This window comes from Hyla sarda, chromosome 1, assembly GCF_029499605.1.
Source record: "Hyla sarda isolate aHylSar1 chromosome 1, aHylSar1.hap1, whole genome shotgun sequence".
Classification (NCBI taxonomy): domain Eukaryota; kingdom Metazoa; phylum Chordata; class Amphibia; order Anura; family Hylidae; genus Hyla; species Hyla sarda.
Genome location: NC_079189.1, coordinates 608,378,102 through 608,399,044, shown reverse-complemented (window position 1 = coordinate 608,399,044; position 20,943 = coordinate 608,378,102). Strand labels below are relative to the sequence as shown.

At 33.2% G+C, this 20,943-nt stretch overlaps 1 protein-coding gene across 1 annotated transcript; it reads right to left on the bottom strand.

Moving 5' to 3' along the window:
• Positions 1-5,766: 5,766 nt before the first annotated feature.
• On the bottom strand, positions 5,767-18,635 carry LOC130298081 (zinc finger protein OZF-like). Its single transcript, XM_056550978.1, has 3 exons — positions 18,475-18,635; positions 10,670-11,231; positions 5,767-9,469 (listed from the first exon to the last, which is right to left on the bottom strand). Exons 2-3 carry the CDS (start codon positions 11,220-11,222, stop codon positions 8,505-8,507), a joined length of 1,518 nt encoding a protein of 505 aa, XP_056406953.1. The 5' UTR covers positions 11,223-11,231; positions 18,475-18,635; the 3' UTR covers positions 5,767-8,504.
• Between the last annotated feature and the right edge of the window lie 2,308 nt (positions 18,636-20,943).

Sequence of the window (20,943 nt, the reverse complement as noted above, 5' to 3'; positions counted from 1 at the left end):
TAGTATATACATGTATTATAGTATTATAGGATATACATGTATTATAGTATTATAGTATATACATGTATAATAGTATTATAGCATATACATGTATTATAGTATTATAGTATATACATGTATTATAGTATTATAGTATATACATGTGTTATAGTATTATAGTATATACATGTATTATAGTGTATATGTCAGAGGACGATGACTGTAGGTGTCTATGTGGATAAGAAGATGTATGGACACCGACAATAACAGGACAAAATACACTAAATGTCTGTATTATAGTATATACATGTATTATAGTATTATAGTGTATACATGTATTATAGTATTATAGTATATACATGTATTATAGTATTATAGCATATACATGTATTATAGTATTATAGTATATACATGTATTATAGTATTATAGCATATACATTTATTATAGTATTATAGTATATACATGTATTATAGTATTATAGTATATACATGTATTATAGTATTATAGTGTATACATATATTATAGTATTATAGTATATACATGTATTATAGTATTATAGTATATACATGTATTATAGTATTATAGTATATACATGTATTATAGTATTATAGTATATACATGTATTATAGTATTATAGTGTATACATGTATTATAGTATTATAGTGTATACATGTATTATAGTATTATAGTATATACATGTATTATAGTATTATAGTATATACATGTATTATAGTATTATAGTATATACATGTATTATAGTATTATAGTATATACATGTATTATAGTATTATAGTATATACATGTATTATAGTATATACATGTATTATAGTGTATATGTCAGAGGACGATGACTGTAGGTGTCTATGTGGATAAGAAGATGTATGGACACCGACAATAACAGGACAAAATACACTAAATGTCTGTATTATAGTATATACATGTATTATAGTATTATAGTGTATACATGTATTATAGTATTATAGTATATACATGTATTATAGTATTATAGCATATACATGTATTATAGTATTATAGTATATACATGTATTATAGTATTATAGCATATACATTTATTATAGTATTATAGTATATACATGTATTATAGTATTATAGTATATACATGTATTATAGTATTATAGTGTATACATATATTATAGTATTATAGTATATACATGTATTATAGTATTATAGTATATACATGTATTATAGTATTATAGTATATACATGTATTATAGTATTATAGTATATACATGTATTATAGTATTATAGTGTATACATGTATTATAGTATTATAGTGTATACATGTATTATAGTATTATAGTATATACATGTATTATAGTATTATAGTATATACATGTATTATAGTATTATAGTATATACATGTATTATAGTATTATAGTATATACATGTATTATAGTATTATAGTATATACATGTATTATAGTATATACATGTATTATAGTGTATATGTCAGAGAACGGTGACTGTGGGTGTCTATGTGGATAAGAAGATGTATGGACACCGACAATAACAGGACAAAATACACTAAATGTCTGTATTATAGTATATACATGTATTATAGTATATACATGTATTATAGTATTATAGTATATACATGTATTATAGTATTATAGCATATACATATATTATAGTATTATAGCATATACATGTATTATAGTATTATAGTATATACATGTATTATAGTATTATAGTGTATACATGTATCATAGTATTATAGAATATACATGTATTATAGTATTATAGTATATACATGTATTATAGTATTATAGGATATACATGTATTATAGTATTATAGTATATACATGTATTATAGTATTATAGTATATACATGTATTATAGTATTATAGTATATACAATTATTATGGTATTATAGTATATACATGTATTATAGTATTATAGTATATACATGTATTATAGTATTATAGTATATACATGTATTATAGTATTATAGTATATACATGTATTATAGTATTATAGTATATACATGTATTATAGTATATACATGTATTATAGTATTATAGTATATACATGTATTATAGTATTATAGTATATACATGTATTATAGTATTATAGTATATACATGTATTATAGTATTATAGTATATACATGTATTATAGTATTATAGTATATACATGTATTATAGTATTATAGTATATACATGTATTATAGTATTATAGCATATACATGTATTATAGTATTATAGTATATACATGCATTATAGTATTATAGTATATACATGTATTATAGTATTATAGTATATACATGTATTATAGTGTATATGTCAGAGGACGGTGACTGTAGGTGTCTATGTGGATAAGAAGATGTATGGACACCGACAATAACAGGACAAAATACACTAAATGTCTGTATTATAGTATATACATGTATTATAGTATTATAGTGTATACATGTATTATAGTATTATAGTATATACATGTATTATAGTATTATAGCATATACATGTATTATAGTATTATAGTATATACATGTATTATAGTATTATAGTATATACATGTATTATAGTATTATAGTATATACATGTATTATAGTATTATAGGATATACATGTATTATAGTATTATAGTATATACATGTATTATAGTATTATAGTATATACATGTATTATAGTATTATAGTATAAACAATTATTATGGTATTATAGTATATACATGTATTATAGTATTATAGTATATACATGTATTATAGTATTATAGTATATACATGTATTATAGTATTATAGTATATACATGTATTATAGTATTATAGTATATACATGTATTATAGTATATACATGTATTATAGTATTATAGTATATACATGTATTATAGTATTATAGTATATACACGTATTATAGTATTATAGTATATACATGTATTATAGTATATACATGTATTATAGTATTATAATATATACATGTATTATAGTATTATAATATATACATGTATTATAGTATTATAATATATACATGTATTATAGTATTATAGTATATACATGTATTATAGTATTATAGTATATACATGTATTATAGTATTATAGTATATACATGTATTATAGTATTATAGCATATACATGTATTATAGTATTATAGTATATACATGCATTATAGTATTATAGTATATATATGTATTATAGTATTATAGTATATACATGTATTATAGTGTATATGTCAGAGGACGGTGACTGTAGGTGTCTATGTGGATAAGAAGATGTATGGACACCGACAATAACAGGACAAAATACACTAAATGTCTGTATTATAGTATATACATGTATTATAGTATTATAGTATATACATGTATTATAGTATATACATGTATTATAGTATTATAGTATATACATGTATTATAGTATTATAGTATATACATGTATTATAGTATTATAGTATATACATGTATTATAGTATATACATGTATTATAGTATTATAGTATATACATGTATTATAGTATTATAGTATATACATGTATTATAGTATTATAGTATATACATGTATTATAGTATATACATGTATTATAGTATTATAGTGTATACATGTATTATAGTATTATAGTATATACATGTATTATAGTATATACATGTATTATAGTATTATAGTATATACATGTATTATAGTATGTACATGTATTATAGTATATACATGTATTATAGTATATACATGTATTATAGTATTATAGTATATACATGTATTATAGTATATACATGTATTATAGTATTATAGTATATACATGTATTATAGTGTATACATGTATTAAAGTATTATAGTATATAATATACATGTATTATAGTATTATAGTATATACATGTATTATAGTATATACATGTATTATAGTATATACATGTATTATAGTATTATAGTATATACATGTATTATAGTATATACATGTATTATAGTATTATATCATATACGTGTATTATAGCATATACATGTATTATAGTATTATAGTATATACATGTATTATAGCATATACATGTATTATAGTATTATAGTATATACATGTATTATAGTATTATAGTATATACATGTATTATAGTATATACATGTATTATAGTATTATAGTATATACATGTATTATAGTATTATAGTATATACATGTATTATAGTATTATAGTATGTACATGTATTATAGTATTATAGTATATACATGTATTATAGTATTAAAGTATATACATGTATTATAGTATTATAGTATATACATGTATTATAGTATATACATGTATTATAGTATGTACATGTATTATAGTATTATAGTATATACATGTATTATAGTATTATAGTATATACATGTATTATAGTATATACATGTATTATAGTATTATAGTATATACATGTATTATAGTATTATAGTATATTCATGTATTATAGTATTATAGCATATACATGTATTATAGTATTATAGCATATACATGTATTATAGTATTATAGCATATACATGTATTATAGTATTATAGCATATACATGTATTATAGTATTATAGTATATACATGCATTATAGTATATACATGTATTATAGTATATACATGTATTATAGTATTATAGTATATACATGTATTATAGTATTATAGCATATACATGTATTATAGTATTATAGTATATACATGTATTATAGTATTATAGTATATACATGTATTATAGTATATACATGTATTATAGTATTATAGTATATACATGTATTATAGTATTATAGTATATACATGTATTATAGTATTATAGTATATACATGTATTATAGTATATACATGTATTATAGTATTATAGTATATACATGTATCATAGTATTATAGTATATACATGTATTATAGTATGTACATGTATTATAGTATATACATGTATTATAGTATTATAGTATATACATGTATTATAGTATTATATCATATACATGTATTATAGTATATACATGTATTATAGTATATACATGTATTATAGTATTATAGCATATACATGTATTATAGTATATACATGTATTATAGTATTATAGTATATACATGTATTATAGTATTATAGTATATACATGTATTATAGCATATACATGTATTATAGTATATACATGTATTATAGTATTATAGTATATACATGTATTATAGTATTATAGTAAATACATGTATTATAGTATTATAGCATATACATGTATTATAGTATTATAGTATATACATGTATTATAGTGTTATAGTATATACATGTATTATAGTATATACATGTATTATAGTATTATAGTATATACATGTATTATAGTATTATAGTATATACATGTATTATAGTATATACATGTATTATAGTATTATAGTATATACATGTATTATAGTATTATAGCATATACATGTATTATAGTATTATAGTATATACATGTATTATAGTATTATAGTATATACATGTATTATAGTATTATAGTATATACATGTATTATAGTATATACATGTATTATAGTATTATAGTATATACATGTATTATAGTATTATAGCATATACATGTATTATAGTATTATAGTATATACATGTATTATAGTATATACATGTATTATAGTATATACATGTATTATAGTATTATAGTATATACATGTATTATAGTATTATAGTATATACATGTATTATAGTATTATAGTATATACATGTATTATAGTATATACATGTATTATAGTATTATAGCATATACATGTATTATAGTATTATAGCATATACATGTATTATAGTATATACATGTATTATAGTATTATAGCATATACATGTATTATAGTGTCATGAATGGGTGCGGATGAGGCCTTAAATGTGAGTGATTACTGCTGTATACCGCTGAGTGCCGACACAAGGAATACACACCAGACAGAATGTTGGTATATATCTCCTTCTCAGCATACTGGCTAAGGAGCTGCCCAAAGGAGTTCTGTTTATTACACGGAAGTACATTGTTTATACATTTGACACAAAAAGGGGAGGTTAATTATCAAGTCAAATCATCATGTCACGCCCCCTCCCATAGACATGAATGGAGGGGGCGTGGCGTCCATTATCGACGACCACAAGGCCAGCGGCGTGTGACGTCACGCCTCCACCCCCGTGTGATGTCACGCTCCGCCCCTCAATGCAAGCCTATGGGAGGGGGCGTGATTGACGTCACACGGGGGCGGAGCCGTGACGTCACACGCCGCCGACCTTGTGGTCGTCGGTAATCAGACCCGGAGCGAACACGCTCCGGGGACTGATAACAAACGGGGTGCCGCGTGCATGATCCTGGGGGTCCCCAGCGGCGGGACTCCCGCGATCAGGCATCTTATCCCCTATCCTTTGGATAGGGCATAAGATGTGTAAACACCGGAGAACCCCTTTAAGAAGGATCAAAATCTCTGAGGGGAGGGGAGGAGGGAGGTGTGGTTATCTCCATGCTGTTCCTCAGAGCCCAGACAAGATCCAGACAGCTGCAGCCTCTTCAGGAGAAGCATCCTCATGCACAGTTACAAGCAATACAAGGTGCCAAACTATTATTTATATGCAAAATGGTTTCTCTTCATTTTATTAACTTATTTCTTGTGTATGTGCACCATATAGTATCCACGTGGCTGCTTTAGGGCTATAAAAAGCATGCATACAAAGCTGTTAGAATGTAAAAATCTTTGTTTTTGGCAGGTTTTTCTTTTGTCCTTGCACCATATAGTTTCACATGGCTGCATTACAGTTATATAGAGCATGCATGGCTGCATTAGCATTATATAGAGCATGCATTCAGTCAATTTGCTTTACAAAAGTAAAAATGTTTGTGCAGACCTCATGACAGATATACATAGATTAAAAGGTATTTTACATATTAACACATGCATATTATTATGCATACAGGTCTTAGGTAGGGCATCCTGTACCCTAAAGGGGTAATCAACTGACCAACAATATATATATATATATATATATATCTCAAACTCAATGTATGTATGTATTTATGTATGTGTATTTGTATCTATGTATGTATGTGTGTAATGTATGTATCTGTATCTATGTATGTGTGTTTGTATGTGTGTGCATATATGTATGTGTGTGTGTGTGTATGTATGTGTGTGTAATGTATGTATATATATGTGTGTGTATGTATATATGAATGTATATATATGTGTGTATGTTCCAGCATCACTTCCAAATGGCTGAAGATATTAACATGAAACTTGGCCACATGTTACTTATAAGTCAACTACAAACATAGGATAGGTGATTTAACCCTTACTCACCCCCATTTGCCAGGGTCGGGGTTTTTGTTTAAAGTCCCATACAAGGCTATGAGAAATATGTTAGTGCATAACTTCCAAACAGCTGGAGATATTTCGATAATACTCGGTCACATGTTACCTATATGTCGACTAAAAATAAAGGATGGTTAATTTAACCCTTACCTACTCTTATTTTGGAGGGTTTGGGGTTTTTGTTTAAAGTCCAATGCAAATCTATGGGAAATGTTTGTTTCAGTATAACTTCCGTTCGGCTGGAGATATTTCGATAATACTTGGTCACATGTTACTTATATGTCAAATAAAAATATATGATAGTAAAATTAACCCCTAACCTACCCCCATATGTGAAAGATGGGCTTTTGTTTCAAGTCCCAGAGAAGTATATAGGACTTCTGGTGCCTTACTCCACAAGCTTTGCTCTGCATCTCCTGGTGAATGTATCAGTCACTGGCAAGCCAGACCCTCCCCACTTGCCATACACCATCTTGCAAATACATGCCCACTCCTTAAGCCACACCCCTTTTTACTTTCAGCATACAACATCTTTACCACAATGCAGCCCCACCTGAGGACGGGATAGGAATATTAGAAATGAGGATTAGATATGGGGACGGGATATGAGGTCGGGATATGAGGTCAGGATATGAGGTCAGGATATGAGGTCGGGATATGAGGTCGGGATATGAGGTCGGACATGGGAACATCATATGAGGACAGGATATGAGGATGGGATATGAGGTTGAGATAAGAGGACAGAATATTCGGAGGGGATATGGGGTCAGGATTTATGGATGGGATATGAGGACAAATGCTTTCTCCTTTGTTGATTTTCCTTCCTCACATGGATTAGGTAGGAAAAATCGGGTACTCAGCTAGTTGTCTATAAATCTTCCCCAACACCTATAGGACTTTGTATAATGTGTAAAGTTCTTCCATCAGAATAATGTCCTAGAAGCCAGAAGATAGAAGTGATTTTGTGTCTCTAATCTGGTCATGTCCTGGAATTCTTCATCACTGGAATAAGTCCCTTCTCTCTGAGGTGTTTGGGTCTCCAGTAGCAGCTCCCCATGGATTATGCCTGTTGGGTCTTCTCCATGAGGAGCAGTGAATATCACAACCATATATCACACTCTTCTCCTACCATGTAAACTATAGTGATGACATCGCTGGATCGGTGACTACGTTCTAAAAGAAAACTTTTATTAACAATTGGGAACAAGTTTGGAGATGCAGTATATGATATATGTATAATGTCAGATATCCTATGTACATGGTTAATATACAGATGTGTTATCTGTATCATTTAGTGCTCTGAATTGTCTTCTCTCGTGTGACTTTTTTGATGTTTAACAAGCTGTGATTTTTGAGTAAAACATTTTCCACATTCTGGACATAAAAATGGCTTCTCTCCTCTGTGATTTCTTTGATGAACAACAAGAGATAACTTATGAGTAAAATGTTTCCCACATTCTAAACATAAATATGGCTTCTCTCCTGAGTGAATTCGTTGATGACTCACAAGAGATGATTTCTCAGTAAAACATTTCCCACATTCAGCACATGAAAATGGCTTCTCTCCTGTGTGAGTTCTTTGATGAAAAACAAGAGATGATTTCTCAGTAAAACATCTCCCACATTCTAGACATAAAAATGGCTTCTCTCCTGTGTGAATTCTATGATGTATAACAAGAGATGATTTACTAGTAAAACATCCCCCACATTCTAGACATGAAAATGGCTTCTCTCCTGTGTGAATTCTTTGATGTATAACAAGAGATGATTTACTAGCAAAACATTTCCCACATTCTGGACATGGAAATGGCTTCTCTCCTGTGTGAATTTTTTGATGTTGAATAATATTTGATTTATTAGAAAAACATTTTCCACATTCTGAACATGAAAATGGCTTTTCTCCTGTGTGAGTCCTTTGATGTTTAACAAGATTGTATTTCTTAATGAAACACTTCCCACATTCTGGACATGAAAATGGCTTTTCTCCTGTGTGAGTTCTTTGATGTTTAACAAGATTGTATCTCTTAATAAAACATTTCCCACATTCTGGACATGAAAATCGCCTTTCCTTAGCATCCTGTGATGAATGAGAAGATGGGACCTGTATATATGCATGAGATGAGAGATCTTGGCTGTGAAGGGCTGAGGGTGTATCTGGGATAATGGAATGTTCTTCATATGTATCTTGTGTGATATCATCATCTGCTTTATAATATGAAGATATAAGATTCTCCTCTGATCTCCTAGTACAGTCATCTGCCAAAAAGAAAACATATTTTTGAGTAATAACCTTATTCAACTAGGAATTTTACATTTTTATAATTTCATTTTTCATCCTCTCCTTTTATAAGACATAACTCTAATTTTCCCATCTACAGGGCCATATGAGGGTTTGTTTTTTGAGGGACCAATTGTACTTTGTATTTACACCTATTATTTAACCATAAAATATACTGCATAATGGAAAAAATGTATGTCATTCACTGTAAGGTAAAATTAACATGTTATCTTTATTAAACATGTCGATATGATCACAACAATACCCAATATGTATAATTATCAGAATAGTTTTACTACTTTTACAACAAATAAAAGTGCTTTTTAAAGGGGTACTCCGGAGGACAAAAAATGTTTCTACATTCTACAGTTGTGTAGCTCTTACCAGTCTGACTAGAGTGCTCTCTGCTGACACCTCTGTCCATGTAAGGAACTGTCCAGAGTAGAAGCAAATCTCCATAGAAAAACTCTCCTGCTCCTGACAGTTCCTGACATGGACAGAGGTGTCAGCAGAGAGCACTGTGGTCAGACTCCATTGAACTAGCAGCAGTATACAAATAGAGCTGCAGGGGAGTTGTATAACTACTATATATCCTGATCCCATAGAGATAGCAGCAGTATACAGATAGAGCTGGAGGGGAGTTGTATAACTACTATATATCCTGATCCCATAGAGATAGCAGCAGCAGTATACCCATAGGGGGATGTTTATGAAAACCTGTTCAGAGGAAACGTTGCTGAGATGCCTATAGATACCAATCAGATCATGTCTTATTTTTCAGAGGCCTTTTAAAAAAATGAAAGAAGCGATCTGATTGGTTGCTGTGGGCAACTCAGCGACTTTTCCTCTAGATAGGTTTTCATAAATCTCCCCCATAGAGCAGGAGGGGAGGTGTATAACTGCTATATATCCTGATCCCTTAAAGATAGCAGCAGTATACAGATAGAGCTGGAGGGGAAATGTATATCTACTATATATATACTGATCCCATAGAGATAGCAGCCGAATACAAATAGAGCTGGGGGAGGTGTATACATACTATATATCCTGATCAATAGGGACAGCAAGCACAGTATACAGATATAGCTGGAAGGGAGGTGTATAACTGCTATATATCCTGATCCCATAGAGATAGCAGGAGCAGCATATTTAGTGGTGCTAATCATCTGGGCAGTTACCTGTAGAAATGTCCTCCTTATACTGCTCATCACCGCTCACATCTGTCTCTTCTTCTTCTGCCTTTATGTCTGTAGCATTAATATAGTTCAGATCTTTCCCTGTAGGAATGTCCTCCGTATACTGCTCATCACCGCTCACATATGTCTTTTCTTCTTCCTTTATGTCTATAATTTTAATATAGATCAGATCTTTCCCTGTAGGAATGTCTTCCTTATACTGCTCATCACCGCTCACACCTGTCTCCTCTTCTTCTTCCTTTATGTCTGAAGAATTGGTATAGATCAGATCTTTCCCTGTAGGAATGTCTTCCTTAAACTCCTCATCACCGCTCACATCTGTCTCTTCTTTTTCCTTTATGTCTGTAGTATTAATATAGATTAGATATTTCCCTGTAGGAATGTTCTCCTTATACTGCTTATCACCACTCACATCTGTCTCTTCGTCCTTTATGTCTGTAGTATTAATATAGATCAGATCTTTCCCTAAAGGAATGTCTTCCTTATACTGCTCATCACCGCTCCCATCTGTCTCTGGAGCATTAATATTGTTCATGTCTTCTCCCTGATTCATAAGATAAGAAATATTGTAAACATAATTAGACAGTAGGAGAAGTCAAGTGGGATGTTTTATATGAGCAAAAAAGATCATTAATTATCATGACTACCACAAATGATAGGAGGAGTAATATGTGCCCCATTTAACATAGTAACATTGTTTATGAGGTTGAAAAAAAAAAAAAAAAAAAAACAGAGTCCATCAATTTAACAGATATCCTTACTGAGTTGATCCAGAGGAAGGCCAAAAATCCTCATACTAGGGGGTAGAAATTACTTCCCCGCTCCAATATGGCATCAGAATGAATCTCTGGATCGAAGTTCTGTTCACCATGACCACCTCCTCCGGAAGATAATTCCACAGTCTCACTGCTCTTACAGTAAAGAACCCCCGTCTGTGCTGGTGTAGGAACCTTCTTTCCTGTAGATGTAGAGGATGCCCCCTTGTTATAGATACAGTCCTGGGTATAAATAGATCATGGAGAGATCTCTGTACGGTCCCCTGATATATTTATACATAGTTATTAGGTCTCCCCTAAGCCTTCTTTATACAGTGAGTGAAATAAGTATTGAGTGGAAACTACCAAATAGAGCACTTTTGATGTCTCCAAGATGATGAAATGGTAGAGGAGACAAATTAAGAAATGCTTGAGGTCTGTGGGGGACTTGAGAAGGAGGACAAAAGTCTGAAGGGGGAGGGGGAATAAGGGTGTTGAGAAGGGAGACAGAGTGGTCTGTGGGGACTTCAGGATCTTGATAAGGACAGAGGGTCATCATTCCTATTTTTATTTTGAATTATGGGGTCATATGTCATATGTTGGTCAGGGAGGCATTTCCATCTGTTTTCCTGTTTTGTTTTTTGTGATTCCAGGTCGCAGTCCAGTGGTCCTCGGGCAGGCAGGTATTTACACCACGACTTTCCTTTCACCATCACCAGGTAACTCTTTTCTGTTCACAGGGGCGTACATTCACTATTTTTTATTGTTCGAGCGGTGAATGTTTTAATCCCTTGTCCTGTACAGTTTGGTCATCTAGAGATTACGTTTTTCTAATTTTGGTACAGATTTAGCTGCTTTACGTTATGGTTACATCTGGTTAGACTTGCCATGTCTCCAGGCATTTGTTTTAATATGATATATATCACCTGTCACCTCTTCATACTTATGTTTCTCTTATCTGATGTTTATGTTGCCTGTTACGTTTTCAGGCTTACATATATATATATATATATATATATATATACATACAATGTTCATGTTCCCTGTCACGTCTCCAGGCTTCCCTGTCACGTGTTTCATGAATATATGTTTCGCTGCCATTTTAAAAAAATTTCAATTACTTGTATTTAACATTGTACATATGCTATGTTCTTCATGTTTTATAGCTGTTTTTCCTATACTGTGGCAGTATTCAGCGTCAGGTTTGTATCTTTGGGTCTCGCCCAGTTTTTTCACACAGGGTCAGGCCATCCTAGAATTCTTTTCTTTGTTTGGTTCCACATTTCTTCACAAGTGCTACTGTGTGTGTGTATATATATATATATATATATATATATATATATATATATATATATGTGTGTGTGGGGGAGGGGGGGGATTCTAGGGACGTGCTTTCTCATGTCATTCACCACCAGCCAGGTTACAGGTAGGTTTTCTTTGCTCAAGGGTCTGTTCTTGTTGGTTCTGTTCTTGGGGGGAAGGGGGGGTTTCGGTCTCACTCATTGCAGTTATTCATTTAGTCTTTGTTTGGTTCGGTATTATTTCTCCATTCTCATGTGGATATGGCAAAATACAGTTGGACAACATGTTACATAACTGTGATATTGAGAATGTCTTATCTGTGCCAGAGACACCGATGCCGTTTTCAGCCCATGGTAGCTTGTGGTTTCTAATAAGTTGGACCATTCCTAAGCTTGTCTCTCTTGCATGCAATGATAAATAATATTTATTCTTCAGTAGTGGATAGATATGGAAGCTAGGTTGCAGGTCGTAGAATCTAAGGATCTAGCAAAAGGTCCGGAGGAGGCTTTTGTTACAGTAGCTTCTACCTCTGAGGTCAATGTTCCAGGGAGGGGCGCAGACATCCCCGATATAGCGGCAGATCATTTAGGGCCTTTTAATATCACTAAGGCCCTTTTTACACTGCTGTTGTTCCCTGTCGAGAACGTCCGTCAAAGTCTCTTTTTATTTTCTGACTTTAACGGCCATTCTCATGACGGGGAGCAATGGGCAACATCAGGTCCCGGCGGCTCCCATTTACTATTATGGGGGCCAGTGGGCGCTGTTATGAATAGCAGGAGAAAAGGACGGCACAAGCAGTCATTTTTCTCCCTCTATTCTGCCTGGCTCTCCTGACGACCATCACACTACCATGTACTAATGGCAGTGTGAAAGAAGCCTAAAGAGATCCTGGAAGGCAAGGACATGAATTTAGCATTGATACTCCTTGCCACACACAATAGCGTTTAAAGTAAAACAATTGCCTGTTAAGGATGTTTCAGGAGTATTGAAGACCAAGGACATTCGGCTTAATAAGTTGTCCATCTCTGAGTTTGTTCTCACTTTCAGTCTATAACGAGACATCATGGCCGACATTTATCATTGTCTCTACAATTTTTTTGTGTCTAGAAAAGGCGCAAGAAAGGCGCCAGCAGGGTTTATTTGCGCCTTTTGGTTTACTCATTTCTGATGATTTTGAGTTGCAAAACCTCACTCCCGATCCCCCTTATTTTCCGGGTCATCGGGTCACTGGAGACCTGTTTGACCTGGAATCGCTGCAGATCGCCAGTCTGTATTGACTCAGGAACCCCCCAGGGGTTTGCAAGGGATGCCTGCTGAATGATTTCCTCGCCCGGTACACGGGGGGGGCCCAAATTCCCACGGGTGTACAGGTACGCCCTGGGTCCTTAAGTACCAAGGAGCCAGGGCGTACCCATACCCCTGGGTCCTTAAGGGGTTAAACTCTACTGCCCTAGCATTCGGAACATTTTATTCTAAACGCTTGGAGCGGGTGGCAGGGTTGTGACATCACAGCCATGCCCCTTGTGGTGTCACGGCAAGTCCCCTCCATGCAAATCAATGGGAGGGGGAGTAACAGCCACCACGCCCCTCCAATAAACTTTCATTAAGGGGGTGTGTCGTGATGTCAAGAAGGGGTGTGGTCATGATGTCATGATCCCGCTGCCCACACTCAGCATTCTAAATGAAGGCTGGGTGCTGCACAGAGGGGGAACCCCCCTCGATCAGACATCTTATTGGATAGAGGATAAGATGTCTAGGGGCGGAGTAACTCATTAATATATAAAAAGGCCTCTCATAACCAAAAAAGAGAAGCGATCTGATTGGTTTCTATGGGCAACTGCACTTCTTTTCATTTACACAGGTGTTAATAAATCTCCCCTTTTTTTTTTGTTAGAAAATTAGTATGTTTAAAATCCTCTTCTGACCCCTATAACTTTTTATTTTTCCGGATACCAGGATAGGTGAGGGTGAATTTTTGTGCCATGACCTGGTTTGGTACCATTTTTGTTTTGATTGGCTTTTAGATGACTTTTTAATAATTTTCTACGGTACATGAAATGACTAGAAATCAGCAATTCCGGACATTTAGGTAATATTTTATTAGTTCTTACTTTTCCGTACACGGTGGTACCACATATGTTTATTTTTGTTTAAATTATTTGAAAAGTGGAAAAAGGTGGTGATTATTTATGGAACTTTTTATGGAAAAAGGTGGTGACATTTTTATTAGGCGAGGGGCTTATTTACATTTATCAACTTTTTATTTTATTTTTTACTTTTTTTAAATAATTTTTTTATTCCCCATAGGAGATTATTACATGGAATCTTTAGATTGCAGACACTGAACAATTATGCTCCATAGAGAAGCATTGATCAGTGTTATCGGCACTCCATTACTACAGGCTGCTGACGCTTCCTATTGTTAAGGTGCCGATTTCAGCATTTTAAGGGTTAATGCCGGACATCAGCCTGATTAGTGATGACCACCATTAGTTACGGGTCCTAGAAGATTAGAGCAGCCGGGACCAAACGTGTATGAAGCGCCAGCGTGTGAGCTTTATAGACCTGTAAAACGCAATAATTAGGATTACGATATATCGTGCAGCCCTAATATATATACACACACACACACATATCTATATATATATATATATACACATATATATATACACACATATATATATATATATATATACACACACACATATCTATATATATATATATATATATATACATATATATATATACACACACACACATATCTATATATACATACACATAAATATATATATACACACACATACATATATATCTATATATACACATATATATCTATACACACAGACATACATATAACCCCTTAAGGACTGAGCCCTTTTTCGCAATTCTGCCCACGTCACTTTACAAATTAATAACGCGAAAACGCTTTTACCGAATATTCTGATTCTGAGATTGTTTTTTCGTGACATATTCGACTTTATTTTGGTGGTAAATTTTCGGCGTTACTTGCATCCTTTTTTGGTGAAAAATCCCCAAATTTCATGAAAATTGTGAAAATTTTGCATTTTTCTAACTTTGAAGCTCTCTATTTGTACGGAAAATGGATATTCCCAATAAATTTTATTTTTATTCACAAATACAATATGTCCACTTTATGTTGGCATCATAAAATGGACATATTTTTGCTTTTTGAAAAAATTAGAGGGCTTCAAAAGTAAAGCAGCAATTTTCAAAAAATTCATGAAAATTGCTAAATCTGAAGGGACAGATGTTACAGAACTACAACTCCCAGCATGCCTGGGCAGTCCAGACATGCTGAGAGTTGTAGTTTGGCAACATCTGGAGGGCTACCGTGAAGATGGTCTCCAACTGTGACCCTCCAGATGTTGCAAAACTACAACTCCCAGCATGCCCAGACAGCCTTTGGCTGTATGGGCTTGCTGGGAGTTGCAGTTTGGCCTTCCTAGTGGTTGCCACAGTAAAGATCGTTTTACTTTCACTTTCAATTCCCCCCCCAATTCCCCCCCCCCCCCGTCGCTTCCCTACCTGAGCCAGGATCCAGCAGTCTCCAGCGAAGATCCCGGGTCCTTAGGCATCTTCTCCTGCAGGTACGGCCTCCATCTTCTTCCCACGATCCCCTCGACATCCAGGGGTGGGCAGCACGGGGGTTTGCCATGGCAACCCCCTGTCCTGCGCTGCCATTGGTCAGAACTCCGTTCTGACTAATGGCAGGGGATAGGAGGAGATTGCAGCTCTGCGACCTCACTCCTATCCCTTAGGCTTATCGGGGCTGTCGCTGACAACTCTGATCATCCCTATTTTCCGGGTGATCGGGTCACCAGAGACCCGATCAGCCCGGAATTGGAGAAAATCGCATGTCTGAATTGACATGCGATTTTCTCCAATCGCCGACATGGGGGGGGGGGGGGGGGGCGATGTGCTGGGGTGCCTGCATCCCGATCCGGTCCCCAACCGGCTAGCGGCGAGACCGGAATTCCCACGGGCATATCCATACGCCCTGTGTCCTTAAGGACTCGGAATGCAGGGCGTATGGATACACCCTGTGTCCTTAACAGGATAAACACACACAAAAAAAAAAAAAAAAAATATATATATATATATATATATATATATATACACACACACTAGCTGAGTACCCGGCTTGCCCGTTTTTTCCTTCCTACCGTGTTTCCCCGAAAATAGTACCTACCCCGAAAATAGGCCCTAGCCGGATTATCGGGGTGGGCTCCAATATAAGCCCTACCCCGATAATAAGACCTAGACCAGTGGTCTCCAACCTGCGGACCTCCAGATGTTGCAAATGTTTGCAACATCTGGAGGTCCGCAAGTTGAATACCACTGACCTAGACAATGTCCGGGCTGCAAATATTAAAAAGCAATCTTTAACTTACCTTCGTCCTCCGTTCCCCTGTTGCTAAGGAACCGGCCTCGCTGTCCTCCGCTGTTCTCGCTCGCCGGCCGGCTTCTTACATGACAGTGGGCTCAGCCTATCATCGGCCGAGGCGGGACATCGCTGCGGCCAGTGATAGGCTGAAGGCTCTGAGACATCACAACACCAGGAAGCAGCAAGAACAGCGGCGGGACCATGAGGCCGGTTCCTTAGCAACGGGGGAACGGAGGACGAAGGTAAGTTAACGATTGCTTTTTAATATTTGCAGCCCGGGCACAGGAATAGATACAGCGCAGCGGCTGATAATTATTTGGCAGGGGGGGAGAGAAGCTGCGCTCGCAGGTGACAAATGATCAGTACCCCGATGTGGGGATTGTGGGGTGCTGGGCTGATAAACTGGCGGGGGTGGGGGAGGGGGGTTAGGGACGTTGGGGGGCATTTACACCCCCCCCCATTATCATCATGTGATATGCGCAGCTCGCGCATATCACATGATGATAATTGTGGGGGGGGGGGGGGGGGGTAAATACCATGGAACCACCATGTTGTTTAATGTGCATACCATTAGCCCTAGTGTGTTTTTTGGGGCTAAAATTTATATAAGACCCGGTCCTATTTTCGGAGAAACACGGTAATCCTTGTTAGGGAGGAAAATCAACAGAGGAAGCTTTTGACTTTATATCCCGTCCTCACATATTGTTGTCATATCCCAACCCCATATCCTGACCTCCTATCCCGACCTGTAATATGTGACCAGGTATAGAAATATCTCCAGCCGTACGGAAGTTATGTGAGAACATACATTTCCCATTGATTTTCATGGGACTTTAAACAAAAACCCCGACCCTCACAAATGGGGGTAGTTAAGGGTTAAATTAACTATCCTATATTTTAAGTGGACATATAAGTAACATGTGACCAAGTATTATGGAAATATCTCCAGCCGTTTGGAAGTTATGCAGTAACATATATTTCCCATTGACTTGTATGGGACTTTAAACAAAAACCCCGACCCTGACAAATGGGGGTGAGTAAGGGTTAAATCACCTATCCTATGTTTGTTGTTCACATATAAGTAACATGTGGCCAAGTTTCATGTTAATATCTTCAGCTGTTTGGACGTGATTGTGGAACATACACACATATATACACACACACACATACATACATACACACATATATACACAAACACACACATACATACAAACATATACATACACACATACATTAATATATATATAGATAATATTATAATATAAAGATATCTTCTGTATGATGGTGATATAATACACCGCTCAAAAAAATACATACACACATACCTTCACCTGCAGAGCAATACAGGAGCCCTGTGCTTATAGGAAGTGTACTAACAGGACCTGCGATGATGTCATAGTCAGGTGATCAGTCACATGGAGGAGGAGGAGTCACATGATCAGGGGCTGCTGCTCTCGGCTCATCTGCTCAGTGTAGAGATAAATGATGTCAGAGGACGGTGACTGTAGGTGTCTATGTGGATAAGAAGATGTATGGACACCGACAATAACAGGACAAAATACACTAAATGTCTGTATTATAGTATATACATGTATTATAGTATTATAGTATATACATGTATTATAGTATTATAGCATATACATGTATTATAGTATTATAGTATATACATGTATTATAGTATTATAGTATATACATGTATTATAGTATTATAGTATATACATGTATTATAGTATTATAGTATATACATGTATTATAGTATTATAGTATATACATGTATTATAGTATTATAGTATATACATGTATTATAGTATTATAGTATATACATGTATTATAGTATTATAGTATATACATGTATTATAGTATTATAGTATATACATGTATTATAGTATTATAGCATATACATGTATTATAGTATTATAGCATATACATGTATTATAGTATTATAGTATATACATGTATTATAGTATATACATGTATTATAGTATTATAGTATATACATGTATTATAGTATTATAGTATATACATGTATTATAGTATTATAGTATATACATGTATTATAGTATTATAGCATATACATGTATTATAGTATTATAGTATATACATGTATTATAGTATTATAGTATATACATGTATTATAGTATTATAGTATATACATGTATTATAGTATTATAGCATATACATGTATTATAGTATTATAGCATATACATGTATTATAGTATTATAGCATATACATGTATTATAGTATTATAGTATATACATGTATTATAGTATTATAGTATATACATGTATTATAGTATTATAGTATATACATGTATTATAGTATTATAGTATATACATGTATTATAGTATATACATGTATTATAGTATTATAGTATATACATGTATTATAGTATTATAGCATATACATGTATTATAGTATTATAGTATATACATGTATTATAGTATTATAGCATATACATGTATTATAGTATTATAGTATATACATGTATTATAGTATTATAGTATATACATGTATTATAGCATATACATGTATTATAGTATTATAGCATATACATGTATTATAGTATTATAGTATATACATGTATTATAGTATTATAGCATATACATGTATTATAGTATTATAGCATATACATGTATTATAGCATATACATGTATTATAGTATTATAGTATATACATGTATTATAGTATTATAGTATTATAGTATATACATGTATTATAGTATTATAGCATATACATGTATTATAGTATTATAGCATATACATGTATTATAGTATTATAGTATATACATGTATTATAGTATATACATGTATTATAGTATTATAGCATATACATGTATTATAGTATTATAGCATATACATGTATTATAGTATTATAGTATATACATGTATTATAGTATTATAGTATATACATGTATTATAGTATTATAGTATATACATGTATTATAGTATTATAGTATATACATGTATTATAGTATTATAGCATATACATGTATTATAGTATTATAGTATATACATGTATTATAGTATATACATGTATTATAGTATTATAGTATATACATGTATTATAGTCACACAGAAAAGAAAACGTCCGGCACTCGGGAAGATGCAGGTAAAACTTGTCAATGGCTTTATTCACACGCTTAGGCAGGACACAATCTGACGCGTTTCGCACACTCAGGTGCTTAGTCGTAGATAGACATACACTCAATAATGCGGGTTAAAATACACATGAGTTTGGTCACATGACCACATGAATCTTAATTAAAAACAGTTGGTTACAAAACATGGCATTGGGAATCATGATCACATTTGATCGTTCGGAGAGAGTTCACACAAGGATGCAGGCAATGCGGCTTTAGGTTTCAAATTTTGAGTAACATTTAAATTTCAATCTCGAATGGTCTAAAAACTAGTTCATCAATACTACCGATATTCATATTAATTTGGAGGTACATATTTACCGAAATAGACAATTTGAACTATACCTGCACATCAAGATCCGAAATGTTTATATATAGATCAATAACCGCATAATGTGCATCTCACCGTGTGAACATTCCCCTATAATTTGCGACAATTCAAAATTTATTATATGTGCACAAGAAACGAAGAGTACATATTGGACCGGGAACTAAACATACGTGGTTGATAATAAATTGTATACATCAACTATATTCTCTTATTCAATTTATGCACACGTTAACATTAAATCCAATCTGTTGTTTAACCCTTGCGGGAATCTTGTTCCCAAGAGGAACATCCAATGTGCCTCTCTATTGTATAATTTCTTTCTA

Excerpts from the sequence above, each read along its gene's own strand:
- LOC130298081 (XM_056550978.1), bottom strand. The coding sequence starts at position 11,222 with ATGAACAATATTAATGCTCCAGAGACAGATGGGAGCGGTGATGAGCAG. Across the intron at positions 9,470-10,669 it reads TAAGGAGGACATTTCTACAG|ATGACTGTACTAGGAGATCA; the intron begins GTAACTGCCCAG and ends TCTTTTTGGCAG.